This window comes from Buteo buteo, chromosome 26, assembly GCF_964188355.1.
Source record: "Buteo buteo chromosome 26, bButBut1.hap1.1, whole genome shotgun sequence".
Taxonomy (NCBI): Eukaryota; Metazoa; Chordata; class Aves; order Accipitriformes; family Accipitridae; genus Buteo; species Buteo buteo.
The window spans coordinates 10,750,408-10,769,098 of NC_134196.1; the positions used below are offsets into that span (position 1 = coordinate 10,750,408).

Consider the following 18,691-nt stretch of genomic DNA (forward strand, 5'->3'; position numbering starts at 1 on the left):
TGCCAAAACTCGGATCTGATAACTTGGAGGTGCCCATTCCAGTTCTGCAGTCCTGCCCCTATTTGGAAATCAAGATATTTGTTGCCTAAATTGCCAGAGAGGCTCAATTTGATTCATCTTTTTTTGCCTCTGGGTCTTCGATGCTTGTTATGAGATTTTCATGAGCACACAGACCAGCTTTCATTAAAATCAACAGGAATTGGGCCCCACTGGATTTCCCACTTCTTGATTCCTACAGTCCATAGACACCTGTACATGCTGTGGGACACGAAGAAACTCTAAACAGGCTAGTCGTGCATCCAAGTCACTGTTCCTACCGCCTCACCTTGTCTAGTTTCATCATCTTTATCGGTACCAAGTCAATAAAAACCAAGCACACAGCTTTAGTTGAAACGTAGACGCCTTGGCTCCTGGGCTTCCCTCCAGTACAGCTGCTATCAAAATCCATGATAGAGTCTCAAAACCCACAGCATGCTCTCGTCTCATCAAGAGGGGGCTCCCAGTTTGGCCCAGGCCATTTAAACCCATTTAAACTACAAGCAGCACGGCACCTAACTCGTACCTAGACCTCTCGCACAAGCCACAAAAGGATGTATTCCCAGACTATCTTAATTATGGTCATTCAAACTGGGAGACCCCTGAAAGTACACTTTCTGTGCTCGGCTCCACCCAGAAAAGCTGTTGTCTTGCTGAACACCTCCACGGTTCCCGGGCTCCATGGGTGGCTGGGAAGCCAGCGTGCAGTTCTTTTCTCTTCTGAGGATATTTAAACCAATACATCTTCCCTGCCAACGAATGCTCTAACAAGTGAGCAAAACAATGAAATAGTTTAACACTAATGGTTAAGGGTTTAAAAAAGTGGAGGCGGCCTGTACCGACTGACCTTTATGTGGTTTACATTACCTAGATCAGACCAGAGACCAAAGTCTCTCCAAGTGAACCACCCAACTAACACATATCTACCATCTGTGGCCAACCATATGCTTATTTATGCAGAAATGAGTGTTGCACTCCCAACACAAGGCATGGGCACAGGGGATGAGTACTTGCTTACGACATTGAAGATACAAGTTTAAATTCACTTGGACAGGAGAGTGAATTGGATGCAGGTTCCCCACACGCCTCCTGAGATGGTTAAGAAGAGCCTACCTCTTGTGAGAACAGGCTGCTTAAAGAAGTTAAATCCCGCTCTCATGAGCGAGAAATGATTTGCCTCCCAGTAGCCCCAAGGCAGATAACTGAGTCCCTGAAAAAAATGACCCGATGCCTTGTCCTGGTATTTCCCACTGCTAAAGTAGGTGACTTCCAGCTCACTGTGCTGACTTCTGAGGCCCCTAATTTTAGGCACTGAACTCTCCAGTAGCAGCACCTGAACAACAGCTCGAGCTCCCTGAGGTGCCAAGAGAACAGGTACTGCAGTACTGGCCCCTGAGATTCTCAAATATCTTTTTTTCTAAGGGATGTAGGAATCACTGAAAAAGTTTTTATGGTGTGGTTAGTAACTGAAAAAAAGTTGTGATTGAATTTTGCATTTTAAGAGGGATGCTGCAGTGCTTTTAACAAACAGGACCAATAAATGCATAGGGAACACAAATTTAACTGATGATGCCAATTTATTATTTCAAATAATTTGGAGAAAATTGCTATATATGCCTTTTCTTTTATCCCTATACTTTTTTGCTGGCACATTCCTTTGCTATCTCCCTGTGGATTTTTTTTTTTTTTTCCAGAATCCATTTCTGTTAACAGAAAATGTCAGTTACCCATTTCTCACTGATGAATCAAAGCTTCATAAGTACTGTGCTTTTTATCATTTCCCTCTTGAAGCAGTCACACTCATCTAATGTGGCACAGGGCTGGCACCTAGGTGCTAATGAAGGCACGCACATGTGATAATTAACAAGATTCCTGTTAAATATTTATAAGGGCTGAGAGATGGAATGCAGAGGGAAGACAAAACACTGTTTGACATTACCTGAATTTGCTCGAATGGTACTTCAAAGCTGAAAGACTCGTTGTAGTAGGGATTCAGAGTGTTCTTTTTAATCGTAGTCTTTTTCTTCTTCAGCCTCTTACCGTTCTGCATCAGATGGATCTTCACATAGGGATCTAAGTAATCAAGAGAAGAAGTAGAGCTAAGAAGGGCAGATCAGCGTGTTTTCTACAGATTTTAATCCCACACATTTAAGAGGTGATGAAAAAAAAAAAAAAAGAAAAACCTTTAGCAACAAACAGGTTGTATTTAAACAAAGTCCTAATTTCCACTATAGAAAAACTCCCATACAATTGCAAAGTGTTGCTGATGGAAAAAGGTTCAAAACATTTTTACATTATCTCCTTCACATCATGAAGGAGGGCTAAATTCCCACCTAACTGTGTTCCGTAGCTCATTAATCAACCTGGAGATGTTTTTTCTTTAACATTATTTATATACTGCAAACATTTCTTAGCAACAGGGCTATGGGGTGGTTTTCCCAGCAGCCAGGGCACTGCCAAACACACGCCACGGCGGCACAGGACTCGGGTGGCCGGCTGCTCTGCAACTGCCCGGCAACTCTTGACATCGTTCCTTTTCCTTGGGCAGGAGCGGCTCCGTGGTTTTTCTGTCCTCCGACCTCCCCGGCGGGCTGCGACAGCATCCACGGGTCTGGTGTACGGCCAGGCGGCATGGCAGGGAGAGACTTTGCTCCTTAAATACCAGTCCTCTACCTTAGTGCTACATGCAGCCAGAGTACGGTGCAGGCCACGGTACCGGTATAATTTATGAATTGGTTTCGCCACTCTCTATTGAATTCCCATTGTTATTTTGTAGGACTTGTGGTGGTGAAGTAACAGAAATGATTTGGCACCTAATCAGGCATTCCTCACGCAAGCAAAACTCTCGTGGACGTTACTGCCGTGAAGCGGTATCTCGATGGTTACACTTTCAATGGAAATTTTGCCTGCTTAAAAGAACAGCATCGTCAGCCCTTAACCTGTTACAAGAGCCATGTTCCCGTTTAGAGAATGAACTAGCAGTTCTTCCACGGTGGTGGTAACTAGCAGTAGCTTCACTGACCTCAGTTATTTTTCTTTTTAGACCTACCATGAAGCACCATTTGAAGTGATTCAAGCTCATCCTTTTCAACAACCTGTATGGTACTGTCACTAAAATTTGGGTAGGTACCTCTCTTGCCTTTAGGCAGCTGAACTGTGATGCAGGTCAAGGCAAGCCTTCCCTCTAGTGAGCTGGCAGGAGCTATACAAAGCGCCAGCCAGCCAGAAGTCATCTGTGGCATAAATTAAGAGAGCCTGAATGCAAACTATCAAAGGAAAGGGCTTCTCCTTTCTCTCCTGAGAAAAGGGTGGTGTTACAGAAGAAGAATGAACACTGAAATTAAATATTATCACTACGAGCAAACCAGTACCTCTGAAGGGAGCATAATTTTGGTAGTAGATGCTTCAAGCCAGCAGACAAGGGTATAATAAGATCCAATGGCTGTGAGAAGAAACTAGATAGATTCTAACTTAGAAACAGGCGTGTACTTCAGTAGTAAAACAGCTGGAATAGCTTCTCAGCGTTTGTGGTGAACTCTCTATTACAGAGGGTTAAGATTCCTTCTCCCTCAAAAGACTCAAGTTCAAATAGAAATCAAATCTGGGTAGGTTTACGCTCGAGGCTAGACAGGGGATTGCAAGGGTTCCTTTTGGCTGCACAATGTATGAATTAAGGAGTATCATGTGAAGAGCAGAAATGCTAGCAAAAAGCCAACAGAGGTCTGTTTCTTTTTGAATACCGAGTTCCGCATCACTGCATACAGTGTTTTGAAGGTAGAAAACAGGCAAATCTGGACGCGTTCAACATTAGCTGATACTTGAGAAAAGCTGATCTACCTCCTTACTTTTGCTGAGGTTCCATGCTGAATGCACAATTATTTTAACATGAAAATGACATCTTAGGTATAGCTAATATATAGTAAGAAAGTTCAGTAGTCAAGGAGCCAATGGTAGAGTGTTAAGATATGGAAATGAGATAAAAAAAAAAAGTGTTAAATTGTAATTTGAGTAACTGCAGTGAACTGGGAGGCTAAAGAGTACAGTAATACATTATTATTAAGGGGATTAGAACTGAAGAATTCTATTAGAATAAATGCAGCCGATATAAGCCAATCCATTACTGACCTGTGCTTGTGCATGGACAATATACACAGATTTGATCATTATTCATATGCCCATAAGGAACTGTACAGTAATGATTTAAATAGCGTTGCAGATATATTCCTACCTCGATAAACATTCTGTATTTTGGAGAAAAATATTTTTAACCGAGAATTCAAGAGTATGTGAATGCTCGGGGTCTACATGTACATCCACATTAAATGATTTGCTTCTATTGGCTTTCTAGATTTTCTATCTTCGTGCTACTATTAGAGCAAAATCTGACCCCAGATAACTCACGGCCATGGGACAAGGCCCAGAAGCTCGGTTTCTGTGGTTTCTTTTTTGTGTCCTAATCAGCTGCTTCTGTTTGTCTGTCTGGGGATTTGAGTTAGGCTCAGTCAAATGCCAGTTGTTTAGTAGGAAAGATGCAAATGGTAGCAGATTGCCACTGTAGCACAGAACTGTCAGTGGCAGAGGTCCCAAATGGGGCACAGAAGGGGGCATAACAAGTGATGCAATATCCTCATTTTTTTTCATCTGAGGGTAAAATTGTCATGCTAATCCAAATACAAATCGAACGTCACCTAACTGAAATCATGTTCCTTCTCTTCTAGCTTCAGACGAAAGTATTAAATAAGTTTACTCATCACATAAACATTCTAAATCAGAACAGGGTGTCCAGCTCAAGTAAGTGGATAGGCCAGTAGAGATTTTTAACTGAGTTTCTCCTCATGAGATTGTACATCCACTTCCTATTTCTTAAAGTATCCTGGTCTTACCTAGTTCTCCCCTCTCTTCATTCTTCTGTATCTCACATGAGCCCCTCCCCACCACTGCATTATCTCCAGTTACTCTCTCCCATCTCCCACGACATTATCCCTAACTCCTTCAACTCTCCAGTAATCTATTTGCTTGCGATCTACACGGACAACCTGACACCTAAGCTCAGTCTTTCTTACAACTTCATGAATAAATCTCAGAAAAAGACAGATTCTCTCCCACCAAATAACAGAAGCTGAACTGCTTGGAGTCAATTATTGGAAGAAGGGAGGATAATCAAAAGAAAGCGGAACCTCTGGGAAGTGCCAGTCTCCAGTGATTTTCCTGAGATAAGGTTTAGTGCTAATAGAAACATCTTTTCTCTCTATTTGCAACATAACCTCAGTGCTGGCACCATTACTCATGCTGAGTAATACTTTAATATGTAAATAGTCTCACTGAATAAGTGAGACTAGTAAGGATGACAGAACTGATATTACAGCCCAGCAATGATAAATTATCTGTTAAGTGCATAGCCTGGGCATAAAGGGCAGAATTCTTTTCACCAAGTAGAAGTGTCTACATCTGACACCAATGAAAATAAATAAGCATTTTTCTTTATGTACTCTGGATAGTTATTTCATTCCAGAGTAAATATCTGTCTTTAGTCAAATAAATTGCACCCCAAAATATTTATTTCTCTCCACTGATACAAGACAGCCTATTCGCTTTCATGTAAACAGTTACACTGAAGAAATTTCAGGTTAGAAGAGGTGAACATCACTCTGTTTTTTCCTCTGGTTTTATTCCTTTCAAGAAACAGGTATTTAGATCCCCATTACATCCACAGGTATCTGTGGATGGACCTTACCCATCTATCTGGAAGAAGGGATGTTGCATCCAGAGCACTACAGATGTCCCTCTGCCAAAGGGACAGAATGGCTGTGTGTCCCTTGCTTAATAATTCATGTTAAGCAATGTGTAGGATTAAATAAAATTCTGCTATTTATTCCCTTATTAACAGTATACCCATGAATGCTAAAAAGATGTAAAATTCATAACTAATTGCGCATTGTAGATTTTACAACAACATCTCAAGGGAGGCTGGCTGAACAGCTTCTAAAGCACTGGGGGACCAGCTGACACATTTTATTTTCCTTAAGTTTGCAGTAAGAGGCCAATACATTATTTAAGAGGTAATTGAAATGGTATGTAATATCAGGTGAAGACTTCTGGAGTCATTTGGACCATGAGACATATATATACAATTACAAGTCTCTTCAAATAATGACTAGTTCATCATCATCATGTTGTAGACAAGATGCACTTCATTATTAGAGGTTTTACAAAAGCAAACTTTAGAGCAGACACCCCTCCGCCCCCAACTCAAAAGAAGAAAATTGTGGCTAACGGCTATCTGAGGAAAAGGTGGAACTTGAGAATGACTGCTTGTCAGTGCATTTTAAGATGAAAAATTTGTTATAGGAATCAGTAGTTAATGAAAAACCATTTTCCACCTAGGTAGGAGAGAATTCAGCACACAAATTTCCAATTGTATGGATCTTCAGCAGAAAAGTGTCAACTACTCAGCTTGGGATGGTTTTACTACAAGGGTTTATTCTGAATGCAAACATAAGGATGGTGCCCATCTTTGTTAAATATTTTTAAGCCTTCTGTAATCTAATCAAAATATGAAAAGAAAGCACCTAGAAGGTTGACAAATTTGAAAAATGGTACAGGGATAACTCTGGAATTGATCAGTCCTGAGCCTGTGTGTGGAGGGGAGTCTAACAGTTTAAAGAAAAAATCCCACAGAGCTCTGTGCGGGGGGGATCAGAGAAAACCCTCTACGAGCCTCCAGTAAGCTGAACACGATTAATAGGAAAAAAATTGAGCCAGAACAAACTAGTCATAGATACAGCTGAATAAAGTTTCATATGACAAAACACTGTAATAAGACGTTCTCAACTAAAATGTAGAAACCAAGAAGAAATACGGTGCCAGAATTGCCTCCAGCTGTATTTTTGTCTTCAAAACGTTCGGGATAACTGGGTGCTAATTAGCATGTTTTTCCCCATCAGAAGAAAACTTATGCCATACCCATGCCAAAGCACACATCACTGACATTTAGAGCAAAGGTGTCAGCAGACAGTAGAATTTCCATTCCAGGAAGCAGAACGAATTCCTGAAGGGCTTGGAAATTGATCCAAGAAGTAAAGAAAATCAGGTTTGGAAATGCAGCCTTATAAACGGCTCTGAAAACGCGGTTAGGACAGAGGTGACTTGCAGGGTGGATCGTTAGTTCCATGCTAAAGAGCCATAATCACTCTCATCCTGCAACAGCGCAGCGGGGCGGAAAGCAGAGGGAAGGCCAAGCCAGAGCCTCAGACCAGAGCTGGAGCAGTGCTAAATTCAATATTACACCCTTAACCTGCTCCTATTCTGTGCAAACACCCTTCAGATGAAGCTTTTTTTGGCTTGTGGGAGCAGGCAGCAGGGAGAACAGCAATTCTATACAGCAAACAACTTTATTTTCTATAGAGACTGTACCAGGGTGAAGGGTGACAGCATCAGCAATACCTGCATCCTTGCTTCTGCCTTCGGAAAGCAACGGCAGCGGCTGCCAGAGCTGTGCTATGGAAAGCAGCAGGGCTCCAAGAGCTGAGCAAAACAGGATGAACTTTCCTGGGATTTCCCACACATTTGCTGATTTTTCCCAAGGATCATGGGACATGCTCCCTCCGTGGGCATATAAAACCCTTCTCTCCCGAGAGAGGGATGATTCACACGATGCCTGTGGCGTCCAGGCCATGGGTAATTTGCCCTGACTTTTTTTCTTCTGTTTATTCATGTATGGATGAGAGGGGATAATTAAAGTCTCTGAAATAATGAGTTTAGAGTGATATTGTGCCTGGATTGTCTAAACTAGTATTTTTCAGATGAATGGAAAGCGTCGAATGGGAAGGAAAGCCAGAGGGGGAAAATATGTTATCTGGGAAAGAAACAATATAAGGTACAATTACTAAGAAGGAGTACAAATGTTATGGTACATTCTAGATTGCATAAAAGTTATAGTTTATATTCATTGACACAAGCTGTTGGGCCTTCTACCTTCCTCCACAAATGAGCAAATTAAAGTTGGAACATTATTTTTAAGGAGCAGCTGATGTCTCAAGGGAAATACTGGAAAACATTCTCATTAGAAACAATTCTCTTGGCATAAGATACAGGGTTTGTGGGTTTATTCTTAACACATTTCCTTGAAAACAGGATTGTTGTTTTTTTTTTTAAAAAAAGTTTATTTGCTACATAATGTCCAGTCCTCAGCTAATGTTCATATTTAGCTCATACCTAGGACCTCATCACAGTTCCCATCACCCCACTGGGATTACTTGATGTTATGGGACAAATCTTTAGCTGTAGCCTGTACTTGATCAATACACAAGGGAAAGGTGGGTAGCAGAAGTATTTGCTGTAGATTCCTGCGTAGTGTCTATGCCAGTCCTGACCCTGGCAAAACACTTTTTAAAATCACTTTAAAAAGCGGGCTGAGGATTGAGCGGTGTGCCTGGGAGATTCTCCCACCACCACCCAGTAGCATACTGGCCACGAATAGAGTTGAGGTGGGCTGCCAAAGTAGCCCTGATAGCCACAAACAGTTTAGTTAAACAGACTAACACTACACTTGCTAACATCTATCCATGCCCCATGGGTGGACTGCTCCAGATGCAGCGTGCGTGCACAGAGAGTACACGGCCCATCAGGCCCTTTCTTGCTCATATGTCAGACTGTAACAGGTTAGATGACTTTGGATTACATATTTCCAATAGCACCTTTAAAAGAGGATGCTGTAAGACTGGGTAATTTATAGATGAAAACATTCGTAACTTCATGTTCAATAACATTAGACAGATTCTCATAGGAATAATGGAGTCCAATAATCCATTTATAGTGAGGAAGAAGGGGTTGGTATTTATAAGAACTAATGATAGCCTGCCTATAACAGAAAAAGTAAAACGCGAGTGTAGCAAAGCAGTCTCAAAATAACAACTCTTCACTGTTGTGCAGTTAAATGAACATCAAGTTGCTATTAAAATGCTGAATTCAGAGAACCAGGGAGCCTTGGGAAGAAGGAGGTGCTGTAAAACCGACAGCGAGCCAACAATTCCCTCACCCGAGAATCCCAAACTGAGGTTGCTGAACACATCGAGCTGACAGTGGAACAGCAACATTCACAGTGGCCTAAGGGCTATTCAGCCAGCACTCGAGTCTGCAGTTCCACCCACAGCGCTTCCAACTGGAACATAACAACAAACATTACAGCGCCAGATGGGGAAAGTAGCAGAAAACTGGAGAAAAAAAAAAAAAAAAAAGCAGCCAAAACTCTTATTTAAAAACAGCACAAATTAGTGCTTATGAGCTTACGATTAAGTTTACTGCCAGAGCAAGGGCAGCTGATCTGTCTCTCTTGCATCCAAGCAGTTCATTTCAGCATAGTTATACACAGGCAAATTATAAAGCGCAGCAAATGTGGGTTGAACCAACAGGAAAACGCACCTTGAGTTTTGGCTGTGGGTAAACACAGAATACTCTTGTGGAAAAGCAAAGCAACTCAACCAAGCACTTCGTAAATGTGATTACGTGGAAACTACGAGCATCAAAGCAGTAAACCTTGCTCCCCTGTATTTGCACCAGAAGGGGAAGAACTGACTGCTCGTGAAGCTTGAATGTAGTTGCGGGGGGGGGGAAGACAGCATGGCATTTTAAAACCTTAATATACTGGAGAAGGGTACCTGCAATCTTAGATAATGAGTAAAGAAATAAAAAAGCATATTGTAATATGTCACGTTCACATACAAATAGAATACAATAGCAACTAAGATGAGGGTGGCATTAACATCAAATGGTGGAAAGGTATTAATTGGGGCTGCTGATACAGGCAGACTCTCCAGTACAGGAATTCAAACAGAAACTAAAGCAAACTAGCAATACTTTAGGCAGCAATTCTGGCAGACTGCTGAGTTTGAATTTATGTAATGCCTTTTGATGATATAGAGAAAAAATTAATTAAATTTATATTTATTAAAATGGGGGGTGGTGGTACTGAAAATACCAGAAGATAATACATAGAGGCTTAGAGAGATTCAAAATATCATCCTCAAGTGAACTGGGGAGGAGGGAGGTGGGAATACACATAGACTGAGGAATAATGACAGGCAGAAGAGTAGAGAGAAAAGCAGAAGCACATACTATAGAAAAACCCAAACAACCCAAGGTTAGAGAGCAGACCAAGCAGGATGTCTTAGCCCCAAACGCCAGGAGCTGGGTATATAATGGCATATATTAGTGAGTACATATAATTAGTACGTATAACAACGTACTATTAGTGAGTACCTTGAAGTCCTCCAGATCTGGGCTGGCTATCTAACAAGGCCATGCAGAGAGGGGTATCGCTCTCTGGAGAGGGGACAGAACCACCCTACCTCATCCTGAGGCACTGGCTGCCAAGTGGAGGCCACAATTCAAAAATCAGGCTGAAAAAGGGAGCACATGAGGAGCATCAGGTGGGGTTTGGAAGGGCCAGACACCTGGGTGGAGAGCTGCCCTAACACACCTGCAAAAGGCATGATAGAGAGGAATTAAACTTCACCTTTTCAAGTCTCCACTGTTTTCTTACAGCCGTGCCAGCTTAGGGGGTTTTAGCTTTATCTATTTTGTTTTACAAAATAAAGCAATTAAACACCGGCTTCTTGTCTCCACCCCTCTTTTGCTGATTACCAAGAGGTTAAACTGCTAATTGCTGATTTAGGAAATGTTCTTCAGTCCTCTCCATTAGCTGAAAGGATCTGAACCTACGTTTCCCACCTCCCGAGAGAGTGAGACAAGGCTATGAGATATGAGAAACAGGTTCTTGGTCTGCTCTGCTAAGAAGAAGGTATTTTTTGTGCTCCTTTCAATTACTCAGTGGAGCGAAGGCTGGTGCCAGGTCTCCTTTCTCTGTGTGCTCTCACCCACCTTGCCTGTGTGATCATCATCTTTGGGCCTCTGCTCCTCTGGATATTTAATGCATAGAGCTATTTGCCTGCATCCTGGATGCTGGTGGAAAGGCACCTACTTTAGGAATCCCAGTAGGTGATGTTGCTGGGTGGTGGTGTGACTATCAAGATTTTAGGGGACTTGACTGAAAGAAACATAGGGGATTTACAAATTTTGGTTAGTCAAGAATTTCTATTTGCATGGTGATGTTTCTCTGTGCTTCCAGGCTTAACTAGCTGGGATGACTGTCCCGAGGAAAATTACTGTGCCACTCGGAGACAAGGGTGAGGAGAGACACCCAAAAATAACTGGAAGAAAGAAAAAAAAAAAGGGGGGGATTTCTTTCATGTAGTGAAAGGCTGTGCTCATAGAAAGAACTGACTGAAAGGAAGTAATGCCAGTCAGAAAGAAGTATAGATGATACAAAATCAAAAAGAATATTTTGCCATGGCCAAGCACTGAGACCCTTTACTTAGGACAAATATTATGGAGGCTGCAGTGTGGTAGGGAGCAACCTTCCATGTCCATTTTCTTTCTCTGAAAACAGTTGACACATTTTTTTTCCTTTCATAAACTGCTGACTGATAACAAAAATATTCCTCTTTTGGTTACACCACCCCCATCACAAAAACCCCCAAACCCAAAGCTGGCAGCTGTGAGGCAAAATAAGTCCTAATCTCAAACTGCATTGAGGATAGATAGGAGTTCCAGTATTACTGGATAATAAAGAAAACCACATGGGAGTGAATGGCAGTATTCATTCAAAGGAATTACTCAACCCTGAAACACACAGAAACTCTGTGAAAACAAAAACTGGTCTAACTAGTGTATTAGCAATTTACTGTAGCAAGAACATACATTTTGTGCTGCAGACTCTTCATGTCAACATTGCCATGGTAAGGTTTTATAGCTTGACTGCACATCAGCATGGTAATACTGTGTTGTGATTGTCTTTACACGGAAAAGAGCTAATATACCCTGCTTGAGGGTAATCTGCAGCCTCTCCCACAGAGGGTTAGGAGCAACACACTCAAAAGAAGACAAAGGCAGTGATAAAGGCTGCCTCGCATCAAAACCACTGAACTATCATATTGTTTACATGTGAGAGTTTTTTTCAAATGCAGCAAACCCAGTTATGACCATATATTCCATACCCTCGCAGTCCAAAATACTGTTAGGTGAGTTGGGAGGAGAAGCAGAGGACAGCAAAAATAGAAAAGCAAGGCAGCAGGATGTTTATCTACATATGACAGAAAGGGTAGGAAACACCCAATTACCTTAGCTCATATAAATGAGTCACCAGAAAAATGCAAACCAATATACTGCAAAATAATTCTGGTGTTTTTAATAAAAACCTATTGCTTCTACTTTATAAACTGCGTTTCTCATTCAGGTAAGCTTTCAGTCTTAGACAACGTGTGAGAGACATGTTTTTTGATTCAGACGATTAAACTAGAAATAGCACTGAGAGTTAATACTGCAGGAATGCTGCAGTACAGAAAATAAAAAAAATAGTCTGACAACATCAGTGACTACCAGTAAAGCCGCCTGATCCGAACTCTTCACAGCTGAGAAACCAACCCTAGTTATGCTTTATCAAGGTTGATACTTACTTTAAGAGCACATCAAGACTTTCAAACTACATTTCATTCATCAGTGCTGCATATAACGGGAGTCCATCAGCATCTGGTTTTCAGTCTCAATTTGAAAGAATACTCCTAGTACTTTTTCTAGCTGAGAAGTTTATAGTTCTATAAATATCAGTTCTCGTTCTGTTGTCATTATTTTTCTGTTAGATTTGAGCTTTAAGGAAAAAATGTAAATGGAAGGAGGGAGCTACACGAGTGCAGTCTTGCTTTTAGCCTACAAAACGTGCATTCAGAATTACTTGGAGAAAATACTTAACAGCTCTCTTTCTCCCCCTGTCTCCTGCTTCCCAACACATCCAGTGTCTGTTAAGCAGGATTTGGGGAAGTATTTTGGGTATTCATTTAGGCACCTAACTTTAGTGTGATTCAGAAGATGAAAGTCTTTATCGCCTCAGCACATACACCGGCAATCCCATACATGAAACCTAAAGCAGCCCATGATACAGTTGTTTGTTTGTGTGTGTTTTAGACACAGAGGCCACATGAAACCTTTCCCTAGTCTCTGCTCAGAGCAAAGGCTAAGGACAAGCCCAGCCGACGTGCTTCCTAGTGGTAAGGAGAAGACTCCTGGAACTCTGCAAGGCAAGAACTGCATTGGCTCAGGGAGTGGAAGGGGCCATCTGGGTGGTGTTTCCCAATTTTGTTGGCAAGACTGGCTTTGTTTTGGATTAAATTTAACCACAATAAGGAAAAGAAGATCAAAAGCAGATTTTCTTGGGATGGGCAACATCTTTATCTCAGTCTCGGCACAAGAAGTTACAACATAGGCTAAACTGATCAGCAGTTTCAACTGAGTTCAGCTGTTACATCTGTTTTTCAGAAATGACAGCTGACTGAAAACCTATTTTGCAGTATCACAAAAAAAAAAAAGTTTTGAAAAGCCTGAGGGTCAGATTTTTAACTCGGGTACTTGCAGAGGAAGGGCTGGGAGGCTGCGTGCCTGCTCGCATTCCTGTTGATTCCACATAATGAGAAGCAGTGACCTGAAACTTAAGGCAAATTTTTACTTGGACAAGAGTAACATCTAGATTATTCCCACAGAAGAGTTATGGGAGCGCTGAAGTCCTTGGTAGAACAAACAATTTACCTTGTTTGTTTACCCCAGACAAGTTATAAAAAAGAACAAGACCAGGAGGTATTTAAGGGCTAACATTCAAGGCAGACTAAAGAATAAGTGTTCAAGGCCAACAGCATCTGCAGTAAGAACGCTTTGCTGCCGAGAACGTTAGCCCCGCTATAAGACAAGAGGACAGACAACTTGACAAATGGCATCATTAGGTGAAAGATGGAAGTATTTCTGATAACACGACCAATAGCTCATGCCCCAAGGTACCCCAAATTCTTCTTCAAATTGTCCCAGCTGTTTAATGGCACAAATGGGTATTTGACTGACAGGTTCACCGCTGACTGTACACCACTTAAGCTTAAAAGGCAGTCAAACACGACACAACCTATCAGAAATCCAAAGGTTCATGATAGTTTTCAGCTTGGATACCCGCTACAAATTTATACAGCAGATATCCAATTTGGTACAAAAGTGGTGGAGCAATCTGATCTTGTGCTTCACTGACAAACCAGATTGAATCTGGGCAGCTCAGCATATTTTTGCGTGCTGCTCCACTGAAACAAGATTCTTGATGTAGTCTAGTCAAGGGATCATGATCTGTAATAAAATCAAATAACCCAGGAATCCTAAAAGCGCATAGGAATTTCAGAAACCCTTTGGCTCTTCAGAATTGAAAGTAGGAATATTTGAAAAGACAAGTCTGGGTGTTTGTGGTTATTAGATGAGGAGGAGGAGGAGGAAGAGGATGACAGAGGAATGAAACTGATAAGTGTTTTTATTTCGAATCAATAGATTGAAAACATAGTAAAGGAAAGGTGGATTGACAGGGCCTCTAAGCCAAGGCAGTACTTGTTGTGTATAATAGAGAATATAAATAATTTCAGTGAACCTAAGCTGGAAAAGCAATACTATTTTCAAGCAATGTTCCCCAAATTTAGAATAGATTTTCAAAGGTAATAAGTATTTGGAGCTGTAGATAAGTCCATTTTCAAAGGCACCTATCTACTGTTAAAAATCACTGCTAAGAACATGAAGCAATCAATTCCCCTGGAGTCCCAGACTTCAGCTTTCCTCTGGAAACTGCTACTGAACATTTTTCTGCATTAGTCAGTACCTAGGTGACAACAGGCCTCTTTTTTCTTGCCTGTGAACAATGAAAGTCAAGACAGTCACTCAACAGCAATAAGAAATAATTTAAATTCTTTTTGTTTAACGTACATGCCAGTAATGCCAATCAGCAAGTAATAACATTAAATTTGTGGATATTACAAAGACAAAAAATTCTCCTGTCAGAAACGAAGATCACAAATGTTAAAAAGAATGACCTAAGGAGAACTGAGGTTTTAATTAAAAAAGCGCCAGATTTAGCAAACAATAAACTTGCCTTTCTGATACCCTCAGGAGAGAGAGAGACAGGGAGAGAGAAAGAGGGAGCGCCGCCGGTTAGCTTGCCATTAGCACAAAGGAAAACAATTGCAGGGCTTAGGGAGGATTTAGCTTTAACAAATGCTTATCACAAAGTCATGTCACTGCACACTATTGTTCTGTATTTGGAATGAAATTAATTTCCAACTCCATATTAACCTTTTAGAGACCCTGCTTGGTGGAGGATGTCACCAGCAAAGGCCATTTCTAGATTTGGTGAGTTTGACAGCCTATTACCTGAAGAACACTTTATTAAAAGAAGAAAAAAAAAAGAAAATCAGTTTCCTTCCATTATGGACAGCAGATATCTCAGAGCACTGAAAATTTGAGTGTGTTGAATCAAGTAGGTAAGAAAAACAAAATAAAAGGGGAAATTCTAAGTTTTTTTCAATTCCCATAACATTATTCCCCTGTGCTATAATTAATCCACTGATACTGTGACAGCATGCTTTCAAGCCATACGCTAGTATAATAAAAACTTTATTGTGATGGAGTAGGTGTTTTCCAAACTTATTGAAAAATATGTTTTCTGATGTGATCAAGACAGACCATTCAGCTGGGTAATGGGAAACAATTTGTAGCCTTACCGTAAAGTAAGACAAAAGCAGTGATTTAGAGAGTAGTGAAAGCAGGAATTTCAGCACATGTGGGGAAACCCATTTTCTGGTCTTTATTAGTCTTAGTGCAACAACTGTCTTTATTGCTCTCTGCAGGACTCTTTCCCTGCTGCATTCCAGGAGCTGAGAGGAGCCCTCTGGAAGTCAGACAAAATCTGCTGTCGCTACCATATTAGGAATCAAACCGAGTAGCAAAAGCCCCTGGCTGAGCGGAGATAAATCAACAGGGAACACGTTTGCCTTCCAGCCAAATGAGTAAAGCAAAGTGATTGAGGACACAAAATAAATAATAATTAAAAAACAAATCCTAAGTGGTAGGACTGACTGCTTCTTTATCTGTTTTTGCTTTTATCATGCTTCCTACTGAAGTGTAGCTCGAAAGTAGATATGAGCAAACCCTGCCCCTTACATTTCTTTTTTTGCTGTGGAGTGAAATAATCCCAAGATACATATCAATGATCAGCTTCAAATGCTTTTACACATCCTTTTTGGCTGGAAAGGCATCATTATACTGCACTGGAGCCAGTGTAAATTGCTCTCACTCTATTGACACAAATTTCAGTTTACAGCCAATCTGGCCCTTCCACCAAGAGTTCCCCTAATCATGGATGTAGTCACTCTTTCACTGGTGATCAGCCTTGTACTCCATAGGAAATCTCACCTGAAGTACAACCTTTGCTAATGATTCAGCTCTTCGTGTGTGGGAGCAGAACACAGGACTTGCTATGACACTTCCGTATATGTGCATGGATGTATTTTGAGCAATCTTTATTAGAAAGGATCTGTAAGATAACTAATCCATTATGCCACTGGTGAAAGGATGAAATTCCATGTAGATGTGATTGAAATCTACAGATTTTGTTTCTGCTGCGCATGAATGAGGGCCAGATCTGCAAGGCATGTCAGTGCGTAGCCCGTAAAACGTGGGAAAGTCTTGCTCCTATTGTATGGCATTTGGGAGTCCAAACGCAGCGTAACGAACCGTCACGTGAAAGCTCTCCAGCTCTACTCTCAGCACTGCAGATGCTACGAGATGGTGGGTGCTCACAAGATGCAGACGCCTGCATCCCAACCGAGAGGAAGGACGGCTGGGTTCGATGCCTGGACCCCCGCACCAGCCCCACACGTAGGGCAACGTGCCACATCCCCTCCTGCTCCTCAGCTCCCGCAGCGCAACCATCCCACCTCCTCTCACGTCGCACAAGTACGCACCCCGCTGCACGTCAGCGTGCTTAACAAAATCAAGGTATAGGTGAGGTTTGGGCTTCTATTCTGAAATCCAGATGAGCTTTGCTTTTAGCATTTGTTATTTCACAGAAAGAAAACAGTCTGGAGGGTAGGAAAAAATAGGGAGATGGATACATTGTTGAGCAACAACAGTACTTCAGCCTTTGTAACCTTGCACGTCACTTGTGATGGTTGCCTTTGGTTGCAAAGGGTAGGGAACTGTCATATCCACACATTTTTCTAACCCTCAGCCATTAGGCTCCTCTGGCATCCCTCGTCCCCCACAACCAAAATGAATGGGGTGGTTTCCCCACAGAATTTAATTCAAAGGGTTGTAAAGATACGGGCAGAAATCCTATTTTGCCCATGGAAATATTGCTACCTCTTCTGAGAGGAGAGGTGGTTTGTGGAAGGTGGTAGACTAACAATAAAAAAGAAGATTGTATGTATGTCTCGTTTTTGTTCAGGGGAAGAAAATCAGTCGGGAGATTCTGTCAACCAGCATGTTGTCTCGGTATAAAAATAAGCAATGGCTGAGGGAATGCAGAAATAGGATGGCAGTCATGGCTTTCTATAGCTTCTGAGACAAGAATAAAGCTGCAGTTTCCTAATTATATAGTGCTCACCCTCTAGCATACCGATCTCATTGTTATCTTTTCTCCTTTCTTGCTAAGGCATTGTAGTTGTGTGCTGTTGTCAGCTCCCAGCATGTTGATTTTCTGAAAGCCAGTCTTAACTATTCATATAGCCACAAACTATATGAACATTAGCAAATAAAAACTGTGTGTAATACAGTTGAAGTTACATCAAGATACTCCTATCCAACCCCAAAATCGAAGGAAGAACAGAAGCTCACAGGTTGTGACACCAACCAGTGGTGGAAGATCAGAAACATTCTTTTGTTGGGTGTCACACCATTAAGCACTCCTCACCCGTGGGAGCCTGGAAACTGGACTCCAGCCTGGGAGAGCCCTCTGGTTAAAGCTAAATTCAGACTAATTCACTCTGCAAGGCAACGTGATGGCACGCAGAGGATGCAACTGGATAACTCAGCCTATAACCACCTTGCTGCTAATTTGAGTTCATTTTTCTTTTTCAGCTGGAGTCAACAAGGAGAATGCATCCTGCTTTCTCGGTTATGTTTGTGGCTGATAAGAAAAGCTGGTGTGCTGGGTGGAAATTTATGGGGAGTAGGGAACGGTGGGGTTTGAAGCCCTGTTCCCTTCCATTCCAGGTTATGGGACTTGTATGTATACTATTGGGTGAAAAGAGACAAGCAGGGCAGAGCATTTACAGAAGACCCAACTTTGCATTAAGTTCACTATGTTTTCCTTTGCAAGACAGTTACTATGTATTTTGTCATTGATATTGCTCACCTATAGAGAAGTATTGTTCAGTTAAGAGTTAGTGTCTGAGAAGTAACACGTTTGCAGCAAAAGTTGCAGATTGCAAAGATAAACAGTGAAAAGATGTAAAAAATATAGCTTTCATACAGCTGCAATTTTCTGTCAATTAACTTTTCCTCAAATCAGGTAAAATATAAACTCTGAGTCTTACTGGCACACATTTGGTATCTTGATCAGATTTGCACAAAATAAAGGCTTAAAGTACCTTTAAAGTGACCTGTGTTATATAAATTTGCCTACAACACATCATGCACCCCTCTCATTCTAACCATAGCAAATTCCAGACAGGACTGTAGGCAAAACCCACAGAAGCTTTTCAAAGGCTCTGTATTTTCCTGCTTCTCCCGGAATTATCAGGCGCCTTTG

General features: G+C 41.5%; 1 protein-coding gene across 1 annotated transcript in view; it reads right to left on the reverse strand.

The window, feature by feature from the left end:
- SYT1 (synaptotagmin 1) overlaps nt 1–18,691 on the reverse strand; it is a 350,563-nt gene that overhangs the window by 3,817 nt on the left and 328,055 nt on the right. Inside the window, 1 exon segment of the mRNA XM_075057975.1 lies at nt 1,976–2,109. Coding sequence (XP_074914076.1) covers nt 1,976–2,109 — 134 coding nt within the window.